Here is a 19,907-nt window from a genome sequence, read left to right as displayed (position 1 = left end):
CCTTAATCTTGTTGTATTTGGTCAAAAGCCTCCTTTGGTGTTTTTGGTCACCTTTATCCATGGTTTTATTTCTGTTGGCTCTTATGAACATATACAAGCTTTATCCAAAAAGATATTTGAGGTTTATTTTTTCATGAGCAAGTAAAGTGGGGGAGAGAAAGAAATTGGGCTGAAGAACAGATGTAAAGTAAGGCTAAATAAGTGGTGGTTATCTCCTCTCAGCCCAAGGTGAGGTTTTAATGGTTTTTGTTGTTGTTGTTGTTGTTGTTGTTTTTTACCTTGGGAACTGTTAGCTTTGAGCAGGGGGTGGTGGGTATGCTTAGCAGGCACTGATGTTTTTTTCATTCTTCAGAGTGCAACTGGCAATGGATGCAATATAGACTCTATCACTTAAGAAATCTGCTTCTCCTCTTTGTCCATCTACATTTTTCCTCCCTTATCTGTGAAGTGTGTAGGTAAGTGAAGGGAGGGTATTTTGTGCAGAAACTCCAAGAGAGGCCTTTGCTTCAGAAACCAAGAATCAGGAGCCTGCCCTCTGTGTTGTGTTGCTGATGAGAAAGAAATGCAGAGGACATGAGGAGGGTCAAACCTGATCTGGAACCTCCCCTCCAAAGTCTGACCCACAGGTGTCCCAGGTGGAGTGCAAGCCCTCTTGCTAAGGGCATCAGAACGAGCCCAGACTCTATTATCTACTGTCTGAGCTCCAGCGATAAAGTGCCTGTGGAACCTGCCTTCTCTCTGTTCAGAGCCAGGAGAAAATTAGTTTGAAGGCACAAAAGAGACATTGCTGGTCTGCCTTATCTCAGTTATTGATCTGATGTAGACTTCTGTTCATGCTGACCTTGCTTTTCATTACTGACCTGGTCATCCCACCCCTGTCTTTTAGTGACTTTTAAGTTCTCTTTCTGCTACTGCCCCTTAGAGTGTGATATTTTTCCTCAGTTCTCCAACAAATTCATTCTTTCTTTGGTGATAAATCTGGCAGGGTTTGGGGGCTGGAGGGTTGTTTTCTTATTCACTCATTCATTAAACTAATGATTGAAGGGTACCCACTATGAGCTGGGCACTCTTCTGAGTGCATGAAAGGAAATGATCTGGAGATGAAAAGAGCAAGATCCCTACCCTCCAGGAGTCTATGTTCCAGTGGGATTGTGGCAAGGACTCTGTAGAGACACGTGGGAGAGATGCCCCCCTCTCTGTCTTTCCAGATGCACAATGATGTAAATCTAAATGCATGCTACCCTGGCATATTTCACAGAAAATTCACAACTGTTTTGTGGAGTGGCTTTCTTGGGCAATAGTAGTTCCTTCCAGTACCATTGGCCGTCAGAATTACTGAAGTTGTAAAACATCTTAACGTGAGATCACACATTTAACCTCTTCAGAGGACAGATTTTAGAGACTGATAGCCGGGGTTTGCATTCTGGCTCCTCACCATAGAGCTGGCTTTCAATGAGTAGGCAGCATTTCTGAGCCTCAGTTTCCTCATGCAATAGATGGGTGTTACAGTTTTTATCATGTAGCACCTGGGGTGAAAGTTAAAGGAGAAAGTATAGGTAAAGCTTTGAGCATAACACCACATTCATGATCAGTTCCAGTAAACCTTACAAATAAGATTGACTTTGTAAACTGTTGCTACCAGCACTGTTTAAGGATATAGAAATACTTGGTGCTCATATATGTACCATGAAAGATACATAGACATATTACAAAAGTCCTGATATCTAGCAGTTAAATTCTAATTTTGAGGAAACAAGAGGAGCAGGCATGGAATAGGTGGCTGAGAAGAACAGGTTGGAAATGTGGCTGCAAGCAAGAGGGGTCTGCAGGAAGCCAGTGGTGAGGAAGCATCCAGAGTGGGCACACCTGGAGGGGTAAAGTTTAGGATGGGGGAAAAAAGAAAGGATTTATAAGAGAGCCTCTTTGAAATTAAAAGCCCCCAATTGATTTTTCCCTCCCATTTCCTGGTTTAAGTTTGTATTACTTTTTTTTTTTAAATCTTTGTTTCCTCATACTTAGAATGGAAACTGAGGAACAGGTCCCAAAGACTTGGCAGGCATCAGCAAAGTTTAAAAAACTGGATTGTCACATGTTTGCTGGTTATGCTACATATGTATATTTTCTGACTTTTGTTTCTACAAATTATACCTGCTTCTCTAGGGCTGGAGGAGGTAGGTTAGCTGCCTTCCCAGTGATTAGTTTGTGCCTAAATAGTGATTATATTAATTTTTTCTTGTTACATTTTTTCCTTATTTGGGGATGAGTGGAGGCAAGCAAATCTAGTTGGTTGGAATCCCAATCAGGGCCTCTGGCCTGGGGTACCAGTAACTGCACCAGGTGAGCAGAACGTAGGTATGGAGTAGGGACTGGGAAAGGGAGGGTAAGGTTGAAGGCCTGAGCATGTTGATATTGCTGGAAAGCAAAAAAACTGGCCTCCAAAAGGAGGACTTAGGTTTTAATCAGGGCTGGTGAGGAAACTGTTAAGGGTTTGGGATTGTGGGCTGACTTCCTGGGAAGCAGTAGAATCATCAGATGGGGTAGCAGGAGGGGCCATCTAGGCTTTGCACCTGCTGGACTATGAGAGCTGTAATGCAATTCACAGAGCCTAGAGTTGGATGGCAAGCCTGTCGTTAGATGGCAAGAGATGACTTAATTTGAACTTGACCTAAGAGGAAAACAACAAAGCTCTGTGGAATTTTTCTGCAAACCATTAAGATAGGTGGGACTGGTGTCCATCTCTCCACTTGCCTGTGCATCTATTTATCTGTCCAACATTTTTTGCTCTATTTTAGCTTTTTTTTTTTGATGGGTGCCAGGGCTAAACAAGTGAATTAAAATGTAGACTTTTTGGTGCTTGTTAGAGATACAGGGCGTGAGACCCTGTGAGAAATGGGCACAGAAGCTGGCAGTACCTGGGAAGGCCTTCCATAGGCTTCCTGGTGACTGCAGACAAAGCCAGGCACCTAGAGGGAGCCTTGAGCAACATAGTCCTGGGTGGACCATGTATCATATACCTGGGGGCATGGGAGCCTCAGATCTGGAGCTGAGCGGGTACTGATTGGGAGAGACACCACGGATGTGGGTGGAGGGATATGTGGGGTGTGAATCGCCAGGAGCCTTTTCTCCTGGGCTATAAAGCTTTACTTTTCATCTGAGTCTACAGAAAGCAAGGAATGGTTGTAAGCTGCTGGTGGGTGTCACAAACAAATTTGCATTTTACAAAGACCACTCAGCTATGACGCCATTGGAGGAAGGGAAAAATGAAGATGGGGCTAGAGGGAGGTGGAAAAAAGGAGGAAGATTTATTGTCTGCCCAGTGCCAGGAATGCTGCCAGGGGATCCCCTAGTTATCCGTCTGTCCTCCTGACAGCTGCAGGGGGTGGGATTATTTTATTTAGTGGTAAGGAAATGGAAACTTGGAAACGTTGTGCAAATTGCTCTGATTCTCACTGCTATTATCAGTGGAGCTGGGATACCAACTTCCCTGCTAGGTTTGCAGTGAGAGCTGCAGATGCACCTTGGGTAGGAAGTCCCTCTCCTTCTGGCATCACAGCCCAAGAGGTGAGACCATCATAGATAGGAGGTGCCACCTCAGCTTGCCCTCCATCTCCTGTGGATCCTGTCTGTGGCAAACACTTCCCCAGCAGGTGGGGGCACAACCAGATGGGAGAGAAGATTTAGTGTGGACGGGGCCCTTCCCAGCCACAGAGAGACAGGCATTGCGGGGGCATTTATAGCAGTGGAGATATTATTTTAAGCAAGTGCTGGTACTTCAGAACATTTTCTTCCTTCCTCCTGGAGCCGCCTGAGCCCACATACAACCAGGCCGGGTGTGAGAAATGTGGCCCGGGTCCTGGGTCCCCGCCACCTCCTATTCCTCCTGCAGTCCCTCCTGGGTGTTCTGTGCATTTCCCCACACTAGAGCATCTTCTGAGCCTTATCCCTTGCTTTTCTTCCACTTTTTATCCCTCCTCTTTTTTCTGCCATGTCACCTCTGACTTCTTTTTTTTTTATTGATTGTTCAAAACATTACAGAGCTCATGATATATCATTTTTCATACATTAGACTCAACTGGGTTTTGAACTCCCATTTCTTTTCTTGTCCTCTCCTTCTCGGATTCTTAGGTGTGAGCCTTCTTATCTTTTCTCCTCTTATCTCTCTCTCAAATAGAGTTGATAGTCTAGATTGTAGAGTTTCTGGCAAGATGGCTAGTTAATTTCAGTAAATCCTTCCTGAGCAATTTTGAGGCACAGGTTCATGTCCAGCTCCTATGAACCGCACACTGCTGGAAATGCTTTGATCCAGAGAGTTCCCATGGGAGCATTGACAGTGGTCTTTATACCTCTAGGAGAGGTGAAGTCAGGGTGCCGTGAGTTTCTGGAACACTAAGGGAGTGCCTGCATCCTCTGATCTAGGCCTGTGGCCTAATAACTTCACTTCTGTAAGCTCCCTTTGCTATTAGCAACCATTTGAGTATCTTTGACTAATGTCATTATTATGAGTGACAAGTTACAGTTGACAAGCAGGTTTTCATGGGGCATCATGGGAGAAGTGGCCTGTGGGCTCCATTTTCTCCCTGCAACACTGCACCATGTCAGCCTCCAGCAGGGGTCCCTGACCCTTCTCCCTTTCTCCTTCTCTGACATCTTTTTATTTCTCCATGCTTCTCTGTCCTCTGCCTTGTCATTCAGCTTTCCTGAGGTTCCCTGAAAGGTTTTGCCAAAGCCCTTGCTTTTGTAGAAATCTGTGAGTCATCACAGGCACCATTGGGCTAGGGAGAAGTTGAGGGATTGGATTAAAATGGAATCTGCTATTTCCTGGCCTTAAGGCAGTCATTTGCATTCTCTAGGTTTCAGTGTCTTAATCTATAAAACGAACATGCTGACATCTGCTCTCATGTGGGGCTACGGAAGGTACATTTCTTGAATAAACAAACATGAACTAAGTGCAGGCTGTGTGCTAGGCTGTCGACCAAGATGCCTGTTTCCCTCAAGAGGCAGATAAGCAAACAGAGAAGCTCAGTGTATTGAGCGCTATGGAGGAGAGAAGAGGGAGGAAGAGAGACTCACCCTGGGGCACAGACTGAGGCCCAGAGCTCCTGAAATCCTGCCTGGAAGAAGAAAACTGGAGTAGGCAAGGAAGTGGGGGAGGCTGAAGCTAGTCTGACTTGGTGTCCCTGAAATAGCGTACTTCTTCACTTCTGTGTAAATCAGTTGCATGTGTGTTTGAGTCCTTGCATTATACAGCTAGGAAGAAACTTGATATTGATCGTTTATGGATTTGGATTTGCATCCTCCACGGGTTCCTGTCGAGGTGTGAGCAGCTACTCACAGTCAAAGCCTTGGGGTTGGGGGGGACATGCGGTTCTGCCAGTCACCTCTGCACATAGGCCATTGTTTTTGTTTATCTCTTTACTCGATATATTTTTATGGAGCACCTAGTGTGTCCAGGTACTGTACTATGTAGTGATAGAAAGCAGCCTGGGAACTCCAAGTTCTTCTTTATCTGTCCCCCTCAGTCCAGTTGGAGGAAACATCCCACAGAAATGTAAAATTATAATGCATTATAAGGTCCTCAGATGGTCCCAGGCAGAGCAGGCAGCAGGGAAGGACCTGGCAGTGAGAAATAGAGAGTACCAGTCAAGGAAGCCCCAGTGGTATGATGTGGGGAGTCAGAACAGGGCCCATGGCTGAAGCCAGCCACAAGGGAGTGCAGAGTGCATGTGGGCAGGGCATACACCTGGGAGATCAGCTCTCCTCACCAACTCCCATGGTACAGAGGAGTCCCCAGTTGGAGGCTGTAGGGGTTGCTCAGAGTTGTAACCTGTCATATGCATTCCCACCCCTGGGGAGATGGCATCTTTTTCTCAGCCTCCCTCACATGGATTCTTACATCTTCCTTTGGCATTTCATGTGCAAGACTCTGAACTGGTTTTGTTACAAAATCCAGAGAAACCTTATTCATCTTTGCCTCTAAAAGCAAACATATGACAAGTTGTATGTGAACCCAACTGAAATTTGCTTCCTTGCTTTCTGAAAAGTGGTTTGCTAAATTGACAAGATACACAAGGGAAGGAGAAGGTGAGGAAGTTATTTAAAAGAATAACCATGGACAAGAGGTCTATCTTTTCCCAGTCTCAGTTTCTCCCTGTGTCACAGGAAAGGGTGTCCTTGAAGATCTAAACTGCTGCAATTCTATGCATCTGTGTTTGGCCTTCTAATTGTGGTGTTGCTAGCTGACATCAGTTAAAAGGATTTGTGCTTCAGGAAAACCTCAATCATTTTCCCTTTAACAATTCTTTATTGTAGGCCTGCTTCTTTGCAAGTGTAGGCCATGTCCCCGATATAGCAGAAAACAGGATCTAGTTGCATCCCTCAAGTAGCCTGCCCCCTAGTGGGAAGCTGGTCGAGGAAAAAGGGATTGCAGTGGCTGAGAGGCAAGTCCTAGAGAGCAGCAGGAGTGGTTTCTGGGAAATGTTCCCGTAGCACAACTAGGTGATGCAAATTAAAAATTTTCCTTCTGCTCTCAAATTAATAATCATTCAGCACATGCATAGCCTAAATAATAATGCACTGAGCCCTGGAAGGTCATCACCATGATGTGACACTTGGTAACATTTGACCACACTTGCCACCCCGTTCCACCTGCCTTCTGTATACACATACACACTTTTCCTTGAATTATTTAGAAGAAAATTTATAGACATTGTGATGCCTCATCCCTAAGAAAAGCAAAGGGGTCTTCTTCTGTATAACCATGTTGGTATTATTACACTTAAGAGATGAATAATTTTACAAAATCACCAAATACACAGTTCAAATTAAAATCACTGTTTTTTCCCAAAACACCTTTATAGTTCTGTCTCCTTACTATTATTCAAGAACTAATCAAGTTTTATTCATTGCATTTTCCCCCTAATCTTTGAATCTGGAATAATGATCTACCCCTACCCCATGTTTGTAGTGGTTTTATTATTTTCTTTTTAGAGTCCAGGCAGTCATCTTACAAAGCATCCTCAATTTGAGTTTGTCTGTTTCTTCCTGAGTGGTCTCAGGGGCAGCATTTTTGGCACCAGCTCTTCCTAAGTGCCAGCATGTAATTTTGTGGCACATCAGGAAGCACATACCAGTTGCCCTACAGTGGCACTAACTTGGTCCCTAGATCCCTTTCTTAAGGGGTGACTGCCATATGTTTTATTGGAAATGTGCATTCTCCTCTCTGTAGTCATCAAGTATTCTGTGGGGCACTGAGTCTATGTGAATGTCTTGCTCCCCAACCACTTTTACTCCATTTCTTTCTTTCTTTCTTTTTTTGCAAACATGAAATGACCTTTTCCTGATGCAGTTATTACACAGGGCATTGGCAATGGTGATTTTCTAATTCTGGTCTTCCTTCTAAATTTATTTGGCTGGCATTCTTTCCTTGATTTCAGTCCTATCAGCTTGGTTTTAAAGGTTAAAGTTTGACTTCTTTTGGAACTCTTAACTCATGAGTGTGTGAATGAGGAGGGGGAGCTCATGCATACAAGACTCAGCGCTGGGTCACACGCAGGTCAACCATCAGTTCAGCTGCCATGGTCCCTGGCTGATGGAAGAGCAACCACCTGTCTCTGCCTCGGGCTTGAGTGACTCAGAGATCATCTGAAAGGAACCACACAGAGAAACAAGGGAGAGGTCTTTGGTATCACTCAAAGCCCAAATGAGTATTCATGTGTGTGTGTGTATGTGTGTGTGTGTGTGTGTGTGTGTGCACGCGCGCGCGCATGCTTTGGTGCATTCACCAAATTGTCACAGAGCACCTGCTAGTCCCAACCCTGAACCAGTAGGACAAAGGTCGTTCCAATGAACTTGATATGGCAGGTGCTAATGAAAGAAAAAGAGAAATAGAGAAGAGTGGTGAGGGAGCTGGTCTTGTACATGGGGTAATAAAATCTTCTGGCAAGGCAACATCTGAGCAGAGAACAGAATAAAGTGAGCTGTGCCACTCTCTGGGGGAAGGGGTTGGTCTAAGCAAAGGGAAATGCAAAGGTCTTGAAGTGGAAGGTTCCGACAACACTTGAGGTAGAGCAAAGAAACCCATGTGGCTAAAGAGGAGAGAGGAGAAGGGAACATCCGAGTCCTGCTGTCGGCAGCCTCTCAATTCACACCCAAATATTAAAGCCAGCAAAGCCTGGGAATTACTTCCCCCCCTCTACTGTGACATGATTTTGGTTGAATAAAAACAAATCAGAATTCATCAACTGTGAACAAAATTGTCAACTCTGCACTGTCAACAGTCTGGTTTAAAAATAGATGATAGGTTGATGAAATACAGTGGAGAAAGCAATTTAAATAAAATGTTAAAAATAATACCCAAACAGGCGAGGCAAAGTGAGGAGTATGGTGTGGTGGAGAAATGTACTCAGTCAAGACCTGCGTGAGCAATGAACCAGAGAGAAGTTATTAGTTTTGCTTTACAAATCATTGAAGAGAAAGATTTACGGGCCATTTGCAAGAAAACATTCACTCATTCCAATGTATTTGTGTGTTACGCAAAACAGAAGCGGAGATTGGTTGGGAAATCTGCTAGCACCTTTATTTTTAAGTAGGTCAGTATTTTGAATATTTCTGCCTGTTCGTGAAGTCTACGGCTCTCTGTTTCTGTGTTCTAGTAGGTCAAAGGTCTGAAGTCTTGGACTTGTCTGTTTGGGTATGGGTGCCAGTGCGTATTTCAAAGCCCTTAACTTATTTCTCAGATTCTCACTCTCCTCCTTTAAAGAGTTAGTACTAATTATTTATTTAACTGCCTTATCATAAAATCAACATAAATGCTTGAATGTTTTGTATGTCCTCTTTTCTGGGCATGAATGACCACCAATCCAATTATGGCCAAGTTCTCTAGGTCTGACCACCTCCCATCCTGTGAGTGCCGCTCCAGGGTTTTTGTTATTTTATTTTTTTCTGGCCAGTACACCTGAACCATCTTACACAAAGATCTATGGTGTTTAAACCGAAGATAAAGCATTTCCATTCCTTTGAGTCTATCTCTTTAAAAATCTGGATGGAAAGTATATTGGTTTGCCAGGGCTGAGACAACAAAGTACTGCAAACCGGGTGGTGTAAACAATGGAGATTTATGGCCTCACCCTCCTGGAGGCCCGAAGTCTGAAATCAGAGAACTGAATCATGCCTGGTTCCTTCTGAGGGTGGTGAGGGAGAATCTGTTGCCTCTCTCTTTGCTCCTGGTGGCCCCAGGTGTCCCTTGGTTTATAGATGGCTGTCTCCTTACAGCACCTTCCCTCTCTGGGTGCCACAGAAGACTGGGGACCTGAAACTCCAAACCTCGGTTCTTGTGTTCCGACAACAGAACCAGGGGCCACCTTCTGCACTCTTTGTCAATCTGGTGTTCAACTCCTCCTTCACGTCGGGTGGTGGAGTTTTTGACCTTGGTTGGTCCTCTCCTTAACACTGTCATGGTGGCCATCCTTTTTAGGGGGGCTTCATCTATAAGTAAGTCCCATGTTAATGTGGGCATTGGGGCCAGTAGTTAGTCAGAGATTACCTTACTATATATGAGCCACCGAAGAATACCCACTTCTGAGATAGTAGGGAACACTGGGGGCCATAACTCCCAGTTTTATTTTGACCTTTATGGATCCTATTAAGAGTCCTATCAATCCTTCTTTCTAGAGGTCTTTCCCACCCTGGCCATTACCTCTTTTACTTTTATTTGTTTATCCTCAAGGTTTGTGAACTGGTATTTTTCTACAGATTATCTACTACATCTGACTTATTTATCTGCCTTGGCAGCAACTTAAAGAAAACTAACTTAAACCTGTGACCTTGCCATGCATTCCACTGCTCCTTGCTAGTGCCTACCTAACTCGAGGATTTGTTTCTGTATCCAAGGACACCAGTAATATTGGAGCAGGGCTTACCCTAACAAGCCCATTTTAGGTTGGTTACTCTGTTAAGACCTTATTGTCAAATGAGGGCCCGTTCCGAGTTACTACTGGGTGGAACTCACTGGTGTCTTTTGTGAAGGATGCATATCAAACTCCTAACAGGCGGCAAGTTGCACCTTTAGGTGGGTGAGCAGGGGCTTCGCTGCAGAGTAGGAGCCATTCCTCCCCTCAGTTCCACTGCTAGTGTTGGCCAGGGCTGGAGGAAAGACCCTCCCCAGAGGGCAACAGTGGCCACTGATGGCAATCTGTCTCCCTGGATATATCCTTATTACCCCCAAGAAGGTCATTGTTTTTAGTCTGGTTCTTGGTTTTCAAACTCCAGGCTATACATGTGTGATGGGTGGCTCGCCATCAGTGCCTGGGAGCTCTGCATGTTCTGACTGTGCCTGGAGCCTCCCTACCCCAGGGTAGATGTAGAGGCAGGACACAAAGGCTGTCTGAGCAAGTGCTTACTGCAAAGCAATCATCATCCCTTATTTTACCAGTTTTCAGCTCCTGTTTTGAGCACAGTGTAGGAGGGAAGATGCTGAATCCCTGTCATTTGGTCTTCAACTCAGGAGGAAGCCAGTGATGTCCCTGTGGCTTGGGTGGTGCTGATTTCTCCCTCCTTGTGTCTCCCTAGGAAAATCCTTCTATTCTCTTATTTTCTGTTCCCAGCCATCTCTTTTCCAGGAAGGATTATTTAGGCCTTTATTTGTAATTGTTCCAGCTATATGGAGACCTGGACAATTGACAAATAAAAATCATACACATTCAAAGCTGTATCTGTCTTGATCGATGGGAGCCCAGCCTCTCTTGGATCGTGCACCTGTATCTAGCAGAGAATGAGATTGCTGCATTGGAAAGCTACCACGGCTGCCTCTTTTCCTCTTGGTTCCTGTTGTCTTGGCAGGCCTGTACTCACAATGCAGCATACCTTCTTTGGGTTTCTGTGTGTGTGCAGACCAGGGCACATGTTTGCAAGGTCTAGCCAGGTCTGTGCATTCTCTCCAGCTGGGGATGTATGACATGCACCATGGGAGAGGGAGTTGGATGCTTCTATTTGCTGTTAAGGTCCCACTCATTGTACGGACCACTTGGCAGGAAGCCCATTGGATAAAGCTGGAATGGGGAACACTTTTGTTTTCTGTGTCTGTTCTGCTCTAGCAGGAGCAGGTGCCTGGGAGAAAAAGGAGAATTGTAAATGACTGAGAAGGTGACTAAGAGGATGGGACGTGAGCTGGAGGAAGGAAACATTTGTGAGATGCCAGAGGCCTCTGTGATGATTCAGGACTCAGGTTCAGAGATTTGCACTCTCCACTGTTCCCAGAAGGCCCCTCACATATGCACTGTCACTTGTCGTGATGAGTTTCCCAGGAGAAATGTGGTTCTAGCGTGCTTTCACCTCCAGAGAAGCCTATGTATTTTGTTTAGATTTTATTGTAAAGTATTTGGGGGCATAAAATATCTATATTATTTATAGCAGTTGTCAAGCCTGGTAACAAAGCGGAAGTCCCCGAACCAAACATGCCCATTTTTGTGCTGCATCCTGTGGGCTCCTGTCTGCCTCACCCTGTTGCCTTCCTGGGGAAGTGACCCCTGCCTTGATGGTATTTGTCATGCCCCTTTGAGAGGAATTTTTAACAACTATGTCTGAATCTCTAAATAGCCTGTTTTGAACTTTATAAAGAGATGGAATCATAGCCTTTTGAGCTTCATTTAAATGCCACATATTGTCCCAGAAGATAGAAAACAGATCTGTGCCCTTGAAACTTGGATTTTGCTGGTGCATATAAGGACTGTTTTCTCGGTGGCAGTCAGGGAGAGGGCTGGATGTATCCACTGATTGCTGTCAGGGGCTGAGCAGGGGAAAGGGTTCTGCAGCCCAGCCAAGGAGGTGATAGAGAAGTTAAAGTCACAGGGCTCCTGGTCAAGGTAGGGTCACCTCAGGAACAGATGTCTGGGAATCTGGAGGCAGGTAGACTAGGCTCTGACTCCAGCAATAGGCTGAGGTGAACAAGAAGACTGAGAGCAAGAGAGCTGATTGTGGAGCTCAGAGAGAGGACTTAGAGTAGATGTGGGAGAAGGATGGGGCAGGATGAGCAGGGCAAAGTCAGATCTGTAGCACCTGCATTCCTTGTGGAGGCAGGTTGGGAGCCTCCTAGTGGGCAAAATGGAATTTAGAGCAGCAGAATGAATACTGCCACCCTTCCTTCTTGCCTTTATCATTTAAAAGGCTATTTACTGAACATCTATTATGTGCCAGAGCTAGCTGTGTAAGATATCATGCTGGGGATAAGACCGTGGCACAAGCTTTTCCTGATGCAGTGTATTTCATCATGTAACAGGAAGTCAGCCACTTCCTAGGTTTTGCTCAGTTCTGCTGCAGTAACAAATGATCCCAATCATCACTGGCTTAAGACAGAAGTTTATTTCCCTATCCATGTTGCATGATTGCTGTGGGTTTGCTTTAGCTCTGTCCCATGTCCTCTGACTTCTGGGTTTTAGGCAAGAGCAAACATCATTTTCTGGCTCACATCACTTACATGGAAAAGAGCAAGTGAGGTGATGAAACTAGACAGTAGTTCTTGAAGTATCTGCTTAAACTTGGCTTCATCACTTCTGTTGACAATCCACCCAGGAGAGCATGTCACATGGTCAGAGCTGGTACCCTGGGAAGGAGAAATCAAGCCTCCAATAGGGAGGTTCCCTACTAAAAGACAAAGAGCTATGAGCAAAAGTGTAGATTCTTCCAGGAGTGCAGAGGTGATTTGGAAAATGCATTACCATCTATCATAGATATAAGCCTGCAATTACAGTAAAGAGTATGATAAGGCTTTCTGATAAATAAATGTAATAATTTTAACGTATAAAATCAATTTATACACAAAAACATATTTTCTCCCTAAATTAGAGATCCCATTGAGAACATGGTTTGAAAACCACTAGCCTGAGACAAATGTTTATTCCAGAGAGCTAACACAGGGGCCAGCTGCTGTGGTCCTCACTCTGGTCCCAGGCGTGGGCACATATGCTGTGCTGTCTGAAAAGAAGCTTCTTACACTAGTGGCTCACCTGTCACCTTGTGGCATTCCTCTCCACTCACCTGAAATCCATTTGGGTTGTCTGTAGCAGACCCATACCTATGGGCCTCTTCGGTGCTCTGTGCCTACAGACATTCTGTCTCACCTCATAGTCATGTCCACATGGCTTTAGAAGGGCATGCTCCTTTTTTTCTTCATCACTAAGTCTGTTGATGTTAGAAGCTTGGGCCTTAGCTTCTTTTCATATAATCCCCATAGTCCTGCTACCCCATGGGGCACATTCTGGACACTTCACAAGCATGTACGAAATGGGGTTTTGCATCAAGAGAAAACCAGGACTCTGTAGGCTTGCTCTGCCACTCTCTCCCTGCGAGGGTAGCCAGTGACTGGATGGGTGACAGTTGAAGTTACACAGAGTGCCTCCAGTGCATTAGAAACAGGTTTAAAACACTCTCTTCGGGGTTTGTAATCAGTATGCTGACTGAATAGCCAGTCCTCTCACAAGGAGCCAGTATTCATCTGCACTCGTGTGTGTTGCTTTGCAAATGCTGGTGGCCTTTTCTTTTTCCCCAAAGGTATGCATTTGTGTTTTCCAAGGGCAAGGACTGTATCTCCTCTTTTCTTTCTTTTAAAAGATCCCCCATGGCACTTGATAAGAGCTGCATGCATGGTGGGTGCTCAGTAAATTTCACCTATCTCTTCTTCCTTTGAACTTCCACCAGATACTCACATGGTGCTGGGTGTGGGACTTTACAGAGGACTGATTACACTGGGCTTTTGTTCCGGAAAATTTTACAGGCAAAAAAGAGCAGGTTTTCCAGTGGCTCAGATCTAGACCAATAGCAAAGATGCCTAATTAGCCACGCCCAGGATATGACACTTGGAATGTCTGTGCTCTGAGATGGCCACATGATGAGAAGTGTCCTGGGACCCTTGAGGGCTTAGCCTTGCAGTCAGACATGACTTTTAATGAAGGTAATGACCTTTCACATGTCATTCAACTTCTCCGAGTCTCAATTTCCTCTTCCATAATGTGGGAATAATAAAAATGCTGGTACCTGGTTGGATGTGTTGCAACTATAAATACCATTTCTCTCTCCTGCATCTGTTGAGACCTAAAAGTAAAGAGCCAGGAAGAAACTAAGCAAAATATGACTATTGCTGATGGGGGAGTGGCAGGAGAATACAGCTTATGGGATTCTAATATTGAATCCCAGAATGATTGATTTAACTGAGTTACTGGTTGGTTAGACAACCACAGGCATCCTCCAGCCAGGGAACGATCAAAACTCAGGTTTTAAGCAACGGAAGCAAAAATATTCATTTCACATTGGTCCCAAGAAGAAGGGGCCAAGCCTCAGATATCCAAACTTACAGAAGAGACTGTCACTCCTCCCCAGCAAGAGGGGTGAGCAAGCTGTGAGGTGTATTCTACACGCAGAGCCTTCCATATGTGGGAGGAAGTGTGGGGAAGATGCCTTCAGTGCTGAGGTGGGAGGGCTTCCTGGACCATATGGGACTCTGCAGGTGTAATGTTTCATATTAATAATCTTATTTTATAAATAGTGACAGTTCAGTTTGTCATTTATTAAAATAAGCCTTCCAGTGCTTATATGGTGTTTTAGAAGTTATCCTGTGCATTTGGAAAAAAAAAAACACATGAAAGTCCTTTTCTTACTTAGTATTCTGTAATTCAGACCTTTAACTGAGATGACTTCATTCTGTCTTGCTCCCCTGAAACAAAGGGCACTGGCTGTTTTCCTGGGAACTGAGCAGGCATTTCTGGTGACTGCATTTTCATGGCCTCCTCTGTCTCTCTCTCCTGTAGTGCAAGTTGGAGTTCCATGCTTGTTCTACTAGCAAAAGCCTCACCAGCCTCTGTGATGGGCCTTGTCCATGTCTCCCGGAGCCTGAGCCACCAAAACACAAGGCAGAAAAGAATGGTGAGTGGGGATCTTGGGGAACTCCCTGCAGGGGATATGGGCAGTCAGGGCAGGCTGGTGCGGTCCAGCTTTTCCCCGCTACCAGGAACCTGTCATTCAACAGAGCTGTTGGGGCCCAAGCTGGAAAAATGGGCTGACTTGTTAAGTAGGTCCTCCAGCTTGTTCAGCAACCCTAAACCGAATTGTCTTCAACTGCCATTAAAGAGAAAAAGAAGAATTGAGAGTCTTTGAAAATAATTCTGTTTAGATCAAGATATGTACTGGGTTCCTTTGGAGGTCAAATTGGGCATGATGTGGGTGAGACAGATTTTTCAGTATCTAAGACCAGGGCCTGCCCTGGATTCTATATTATAGTCTTTTTTGAACTGTAATCTCTCAAATCCTTTGAATTTCTCAAGGCCAAATATCAAAACAGAGACTACAGAGATGTCACAACAGTGGAGAGTATTCTCCCATAAAGCATTTCATTATTAATATATTCTTCTTGGAGTGCAGCACAGAGCTAGGGGGCAGATGAAAGAGAATACCTCCTTAGGGGCTACTGTTTACCCTTTGTGGCTGAGAGGAGCAAGAAAGGTTGGACCTCTTTGCATGTTTTCATGATGTGGAAAGTTACGTCATCCCATCGGCCTCAGCCCTTTTCTAAGCTTTCCTTAGTGAGACCTGAGAAAGAAGCTTGAATTTGCCTTCTGTGGGGCTGAACTTTCTCAGCTATATCTGGCTGTTCTATGTGTGCCTGTGTGTAAGTGGGCGTGCCTGTGAGTGTCCACTCATGTGTTCTAAAGACAGAAACCATTTGAGATGGAGGAGATCGAACCAGGTGAGAGGGATCATCCTTTGCTTCTTTACAAGCTGTCTTTTCCATGGCAAATAGATAAAGGGTTCAAGTCTAAATTTGTTCGTGGTAACTTCAGGAAGATTATGTGTAAAGGCTCTTTGGGAGGTTGAACTCAGGATGTGAAAGATGGTATCAATCATAAAGCACTGTGACCACAACTCATTTCCAAAGGTTATTCTTGATTTCCAAAAAGCTGGTTTCATTGCTTTGACTCTTACATGGTTGCTGCAAGAAAAGTTAATGGATGTAAGCCTCCTTGTAATCTGGTCAGAAAATCTAAAGCTGTGGGGTTAATAAGTATCTACGTATTCAGAAAATTAACTTTTCCATCTAGAAATTTCTCAAGAATCTTCTTAGGAAAATTCAGTAACTTCTACTATTCCAGGCATTTTGTTTGTTGCTTTTATTTGCTCTTCCTTCTGAAGCTGGGGAGTAAACCACAAAGGCCATCTCTGCTTTTTGCTTGTAGTTATCTATAGATGAGGGTGAAGGCCTCGCTCTTAAGGACCTGCAGATCTGCTAAGGTTGCCTCACTTGCCATAACTATTTAAGATGGACCATTTTCAGGGGGGAGATTTTTAGTTTCTCAAATGAAGAACAACCTTTGTTTCTTACTATTGGTCCTTATACATGACTATATGAGATATACTCTTAAATAGGACACACCAGGTATGACCTTGCCATGTTCTCTCTGTTTGTGCAACTAATTTACTTGCAAAAATTAAAACAGATTCTTATTTAACCTATGTAAATAAGCACATTGCCATTAAGCATAAAGAGACTTAGGGAAAGCATTGATCCTGATTTCCAAAAGGTCATGAGAACAAGATTACTGTTTAAAAATGTTTCAAGACATTTGCAAAAGTGTAGATTATGAAGTTAAAAGTAAAAGACAGTTCAGAAGAATAAGAAGGAACTTCATCATATCAGGAAAAAAAAATGAATGTTAACTCATACCAGCACTATTCCAAAACAACCAAGATTTTAACTCCTCCTCAGTTGCTTAGGTCCTATATAATTATTTCCCATTGGGTTCTGAGAATGTCCTTCTTTGTTAAAAATCTGATTTCTGGGCTACAATTTATAGCGGCATTTTCACATAAGCATGAGGGGAAGCAGAAAGCACCTGTTAAAGGTAAAACTTCATGGCCATAGTTAACTTATTACAGTGTCTGATGGTATCCTAATGGAGGAAAGCAGAATCCCCTGTAGGAGATAATGATGTTCAATATTTCACATGGATTTGATCCAAGTTTCCCTGGAGGATGAGGATATCTCATGGTGATGAGGGCATTGACCATCCCCAGGGTCATCATGTGAAATGAAACTTTTAAATTAGTAACATTTTAACTTGACAAATTTGATCAAGGAAAGGCCAAACTTTTCCTTTGATCTGACCCTTCTTTCCACACAGCTCTCACAGTAATTTATGAGAGTCAGTGAGGGCTGGGCTGAAGTTGGGCAGTCAGAATAACAGAGAAGGGCTGGAGGAAAGTGAGAGCTCAGAAGTGACATAAAAGGCAGCTTTCTGTTGACGTGTCAGCTGTGGGGCGGAGGGAGGCGGGAGGAAGCACAGAGCAGGAAGCCCCGTCCCCTTACCTGTCAGTAGCCCTTCCAGAAGCTGAAAGCTGTGGGCAGGCTGTCCATGACAGTTTCTGCCTCTGTGAGACACATTGTGGCTTTGGACTGTGTCAGGAGCTCTCTTGTTTCTAGCCTGTTGCAGAAAAGATATTTCATAGATTCGCAAATGCAGGTCAGTCAAAAACGTGGCAATAGTTGTGCTTTTGCTCTTGTTTTCAATGTTGCCTCTATTTTGAACCTCAGTTCCATCTGGTCATGAAAAAACTCATGGATCTACTTGTAGGCAGATTCTGTTAATTCAGAATTCTATCTGAGCTCCAGGAAGTAGGGGTGAGGTGGAGATTTATGAGCTGTGACATTGGTGGGAGACCTTTCTGGATGGTGTCTGTTACTCTTTGGCATCTAGCTGCCTATGTTGAGTTCTTGACATTTTTGTTTAGTTGGCTGTCAGTGTTTATCCTCACCAGAGTCCAGTAAGAGATGTTGGAGATTCTAGGCATGACTTCTGCACACCATGCCCATTAAGATCACAGAGAGTCCTCTTTCTGCTAAGTCAGTCTCTTCTGGATTACTAGCTCTTTCACACCCATTAATGGCTCCCTTCAAGGGCACAGAAAGCTTGAGGATGCCCTTCTGTGATTCCATGACCTCAAGAAAGATTGGAGTCTCAAAGCTGCTTCAAGATTTCCCATAAATACCTGGGAAGGCGACATACCTGGGGCCTCAGCCCTCCCTCAGCATAACCTCATTTTATACTTTACTTCATGGATCTACCTGCAGCCATTCCTGTCCTGCCTTAAACTGGTTTTCAGATTGGTAGCAAAACACAGGTCCTCTGTACTATCAAAGGGCCTCTCCCCTTGTCATGGTTTTCAGGAAATCCTCTTCCCAATCCAGGACCCAGAATTGGGTAAGATATTGGAAGAACTATGGTGAGCACAAGTTTTCCTGTGAATTCACTTGCCTTTACCTGATCTTCCCAGCTCGTAGCTCCAGAGTTGACCAGTACTGGAGTTGGATGTGGAGAGTGTGTGAGGGCAGGGTTTAACTCACTCACTCTTCATGTCAGAGTGTTTTGCTTCTTTTAGCCTTTGGTCTTCTGAATTAATATATGCCCAATTCTTGCAAATCAGTTCTTTTGTCTCTATTGTTTCAGCAGAATTTTTTTTTAAAGTCAAAACCAAGTGGTTGATTTTTGTTTGTTTTTCTGAATCTTTCCTTTGAAATGTCTTCCCAAGAGCTGTTGGTGGGTGGGGTTATACTTTAATACCCCTGAATCTTTCCTATCACCCTTCTCAATTACCTTATAACCTTGGGCACATTGCTTAATTATTTTATCACTTTGATCTTATAAAGCCTGTATAGCCTCTAGAAAATAAAGTAATGATTATCTAAACAAAACAGAATAGAGCAAATGCTTAGCATGTGTGAAGCTCTTGGTTCAGCCTCCAGCATGGTTGAGCAGAAGGAAGGAAGGATGGAAGGAAGAAAAAGGGAAAGGAAAGGAAGGAAAGAAGAGAGGGAGTAAGAGAAAAAGAGGGGGAAAAAGGCGAAATGGAACTGTATGTATTGAATACATTAAGCCTGAGTTTTTCAGGAAAAATCTCTCCCAGTGGTATTTTCTAGTACCCAAGAGCCAGATCGGTCAGGAAGTTACTTCTTAGATGGAACCCTACTTCTTAGCTCCAGGGTATCGCTGCTATTTTCACTTCTATCCTCAGCAAAGGCCATGAGGAAAGTCAGAGGTACTAGTTTCTTGATTCTTTACAGTGGTGAAAAAAAATCTAAGAAAGAAAAAATAGAGGTCTCTTAAAATGAGAGGCTCTAGAGGTGCATTTGTCAACTAACACTTATATAGACCTGAGCATCTCCCTCTCCTGCCTCACCTCCCCACTTTTCAGAAATCAGACCATCACCCTCTTGGCCTGAGCTTGGCAGCCTTGTTCCTGGGCACCATGGAGGTGCCATCTCATGAGTTACTCCTCTTCTAAGGAGGGATTTGGAGCTTCCCCAGGCTGAGGTGAGAACCTTGCAGAGAAGTAGAATTTCAATTTGGGAAGGGTTTCATTTGTCTTCCACAATACCATGTCAAGAGGAACCCTCTGTTCCTCAAAGCTGCTTCAAGATTCCCCATAAATACCTGGGAAGGCTGCATGCCTGGGGCCTCAGCCCTCCCTCAGCATGACCCCATTTTATGCTTTACCGTATTAGATTGCATCTGTAGCAGAGTTTAACCACCAGTGATCCTTATTCAATCTCCATATACCAAAAGAGAACATTGGAGAGCCCCTGAGAGAGAGAGAGACACTTGCCTAGGGTCAGACATTGGGCCATTTGTCTCCAGGTCAGGCACAGTTGTTGCTGCTATTTTATATACAACCTCAAGTCACAGCTGAGTTCTCAGCCTGAAGATGATTAAAAGGTCTATATAGTGGAAGTTAAATTTAATTTCTCCTGGGCCTGAAATCTCTTGCCTGAAACTTTTAATGTCAACCAGAAGTAGAAAATGTCATTATCTTCCTGAAACCAGCAAGGTTTTGAATGGTACTCTGTAGAATCTATCCCATCCTCTCCTCCA

At 44.2% G+C, this 19,907-nt stretch overlaps 1 protein-coding gene across 2 annotated transcripts in view; it reads left to right on the top strand.

The window, feature by feature from the left end:
- SPOCK1 (SPARC (osteonectin), cwcv and kazal like domains proteoglycan 1) overlaps positions 1-19,907 on the top strand; it is a 504,325-nt gene that overhangs the window by 404,998 nt on the left and 79,420 nt on the right. For both annotated transcript variants that reach the window (XM_081296284.1, XM_081296283.1), the window contains exon 6: positions 14,796-14,910. In XM_081296284.1, the coding sequence (XP_081152410.1) occupies positions 14,796-14,910 (115 nt within the window). The remainder of the gene's footprint in view (positions 1-14,795; positions 14,911-19,907) is intronic.

The sequence above is a fragment of the Spermophilus citellus genome (genome assembly GCF_964194105.1).
Source record: "Spermophilus citellus genome assembly, chromosome: 1".
NCBI classification, from domain to species: Eukaryota; Metazoa; Chordata; class Mammalia; order Rodentia; family Sciuridae; genus Spermophilus; species Spermophilus citellus.
Note: the sequence above shows the minus strand (reverse complement) of the source record. Positions and strands in the feature narration are given on the sequence as shown.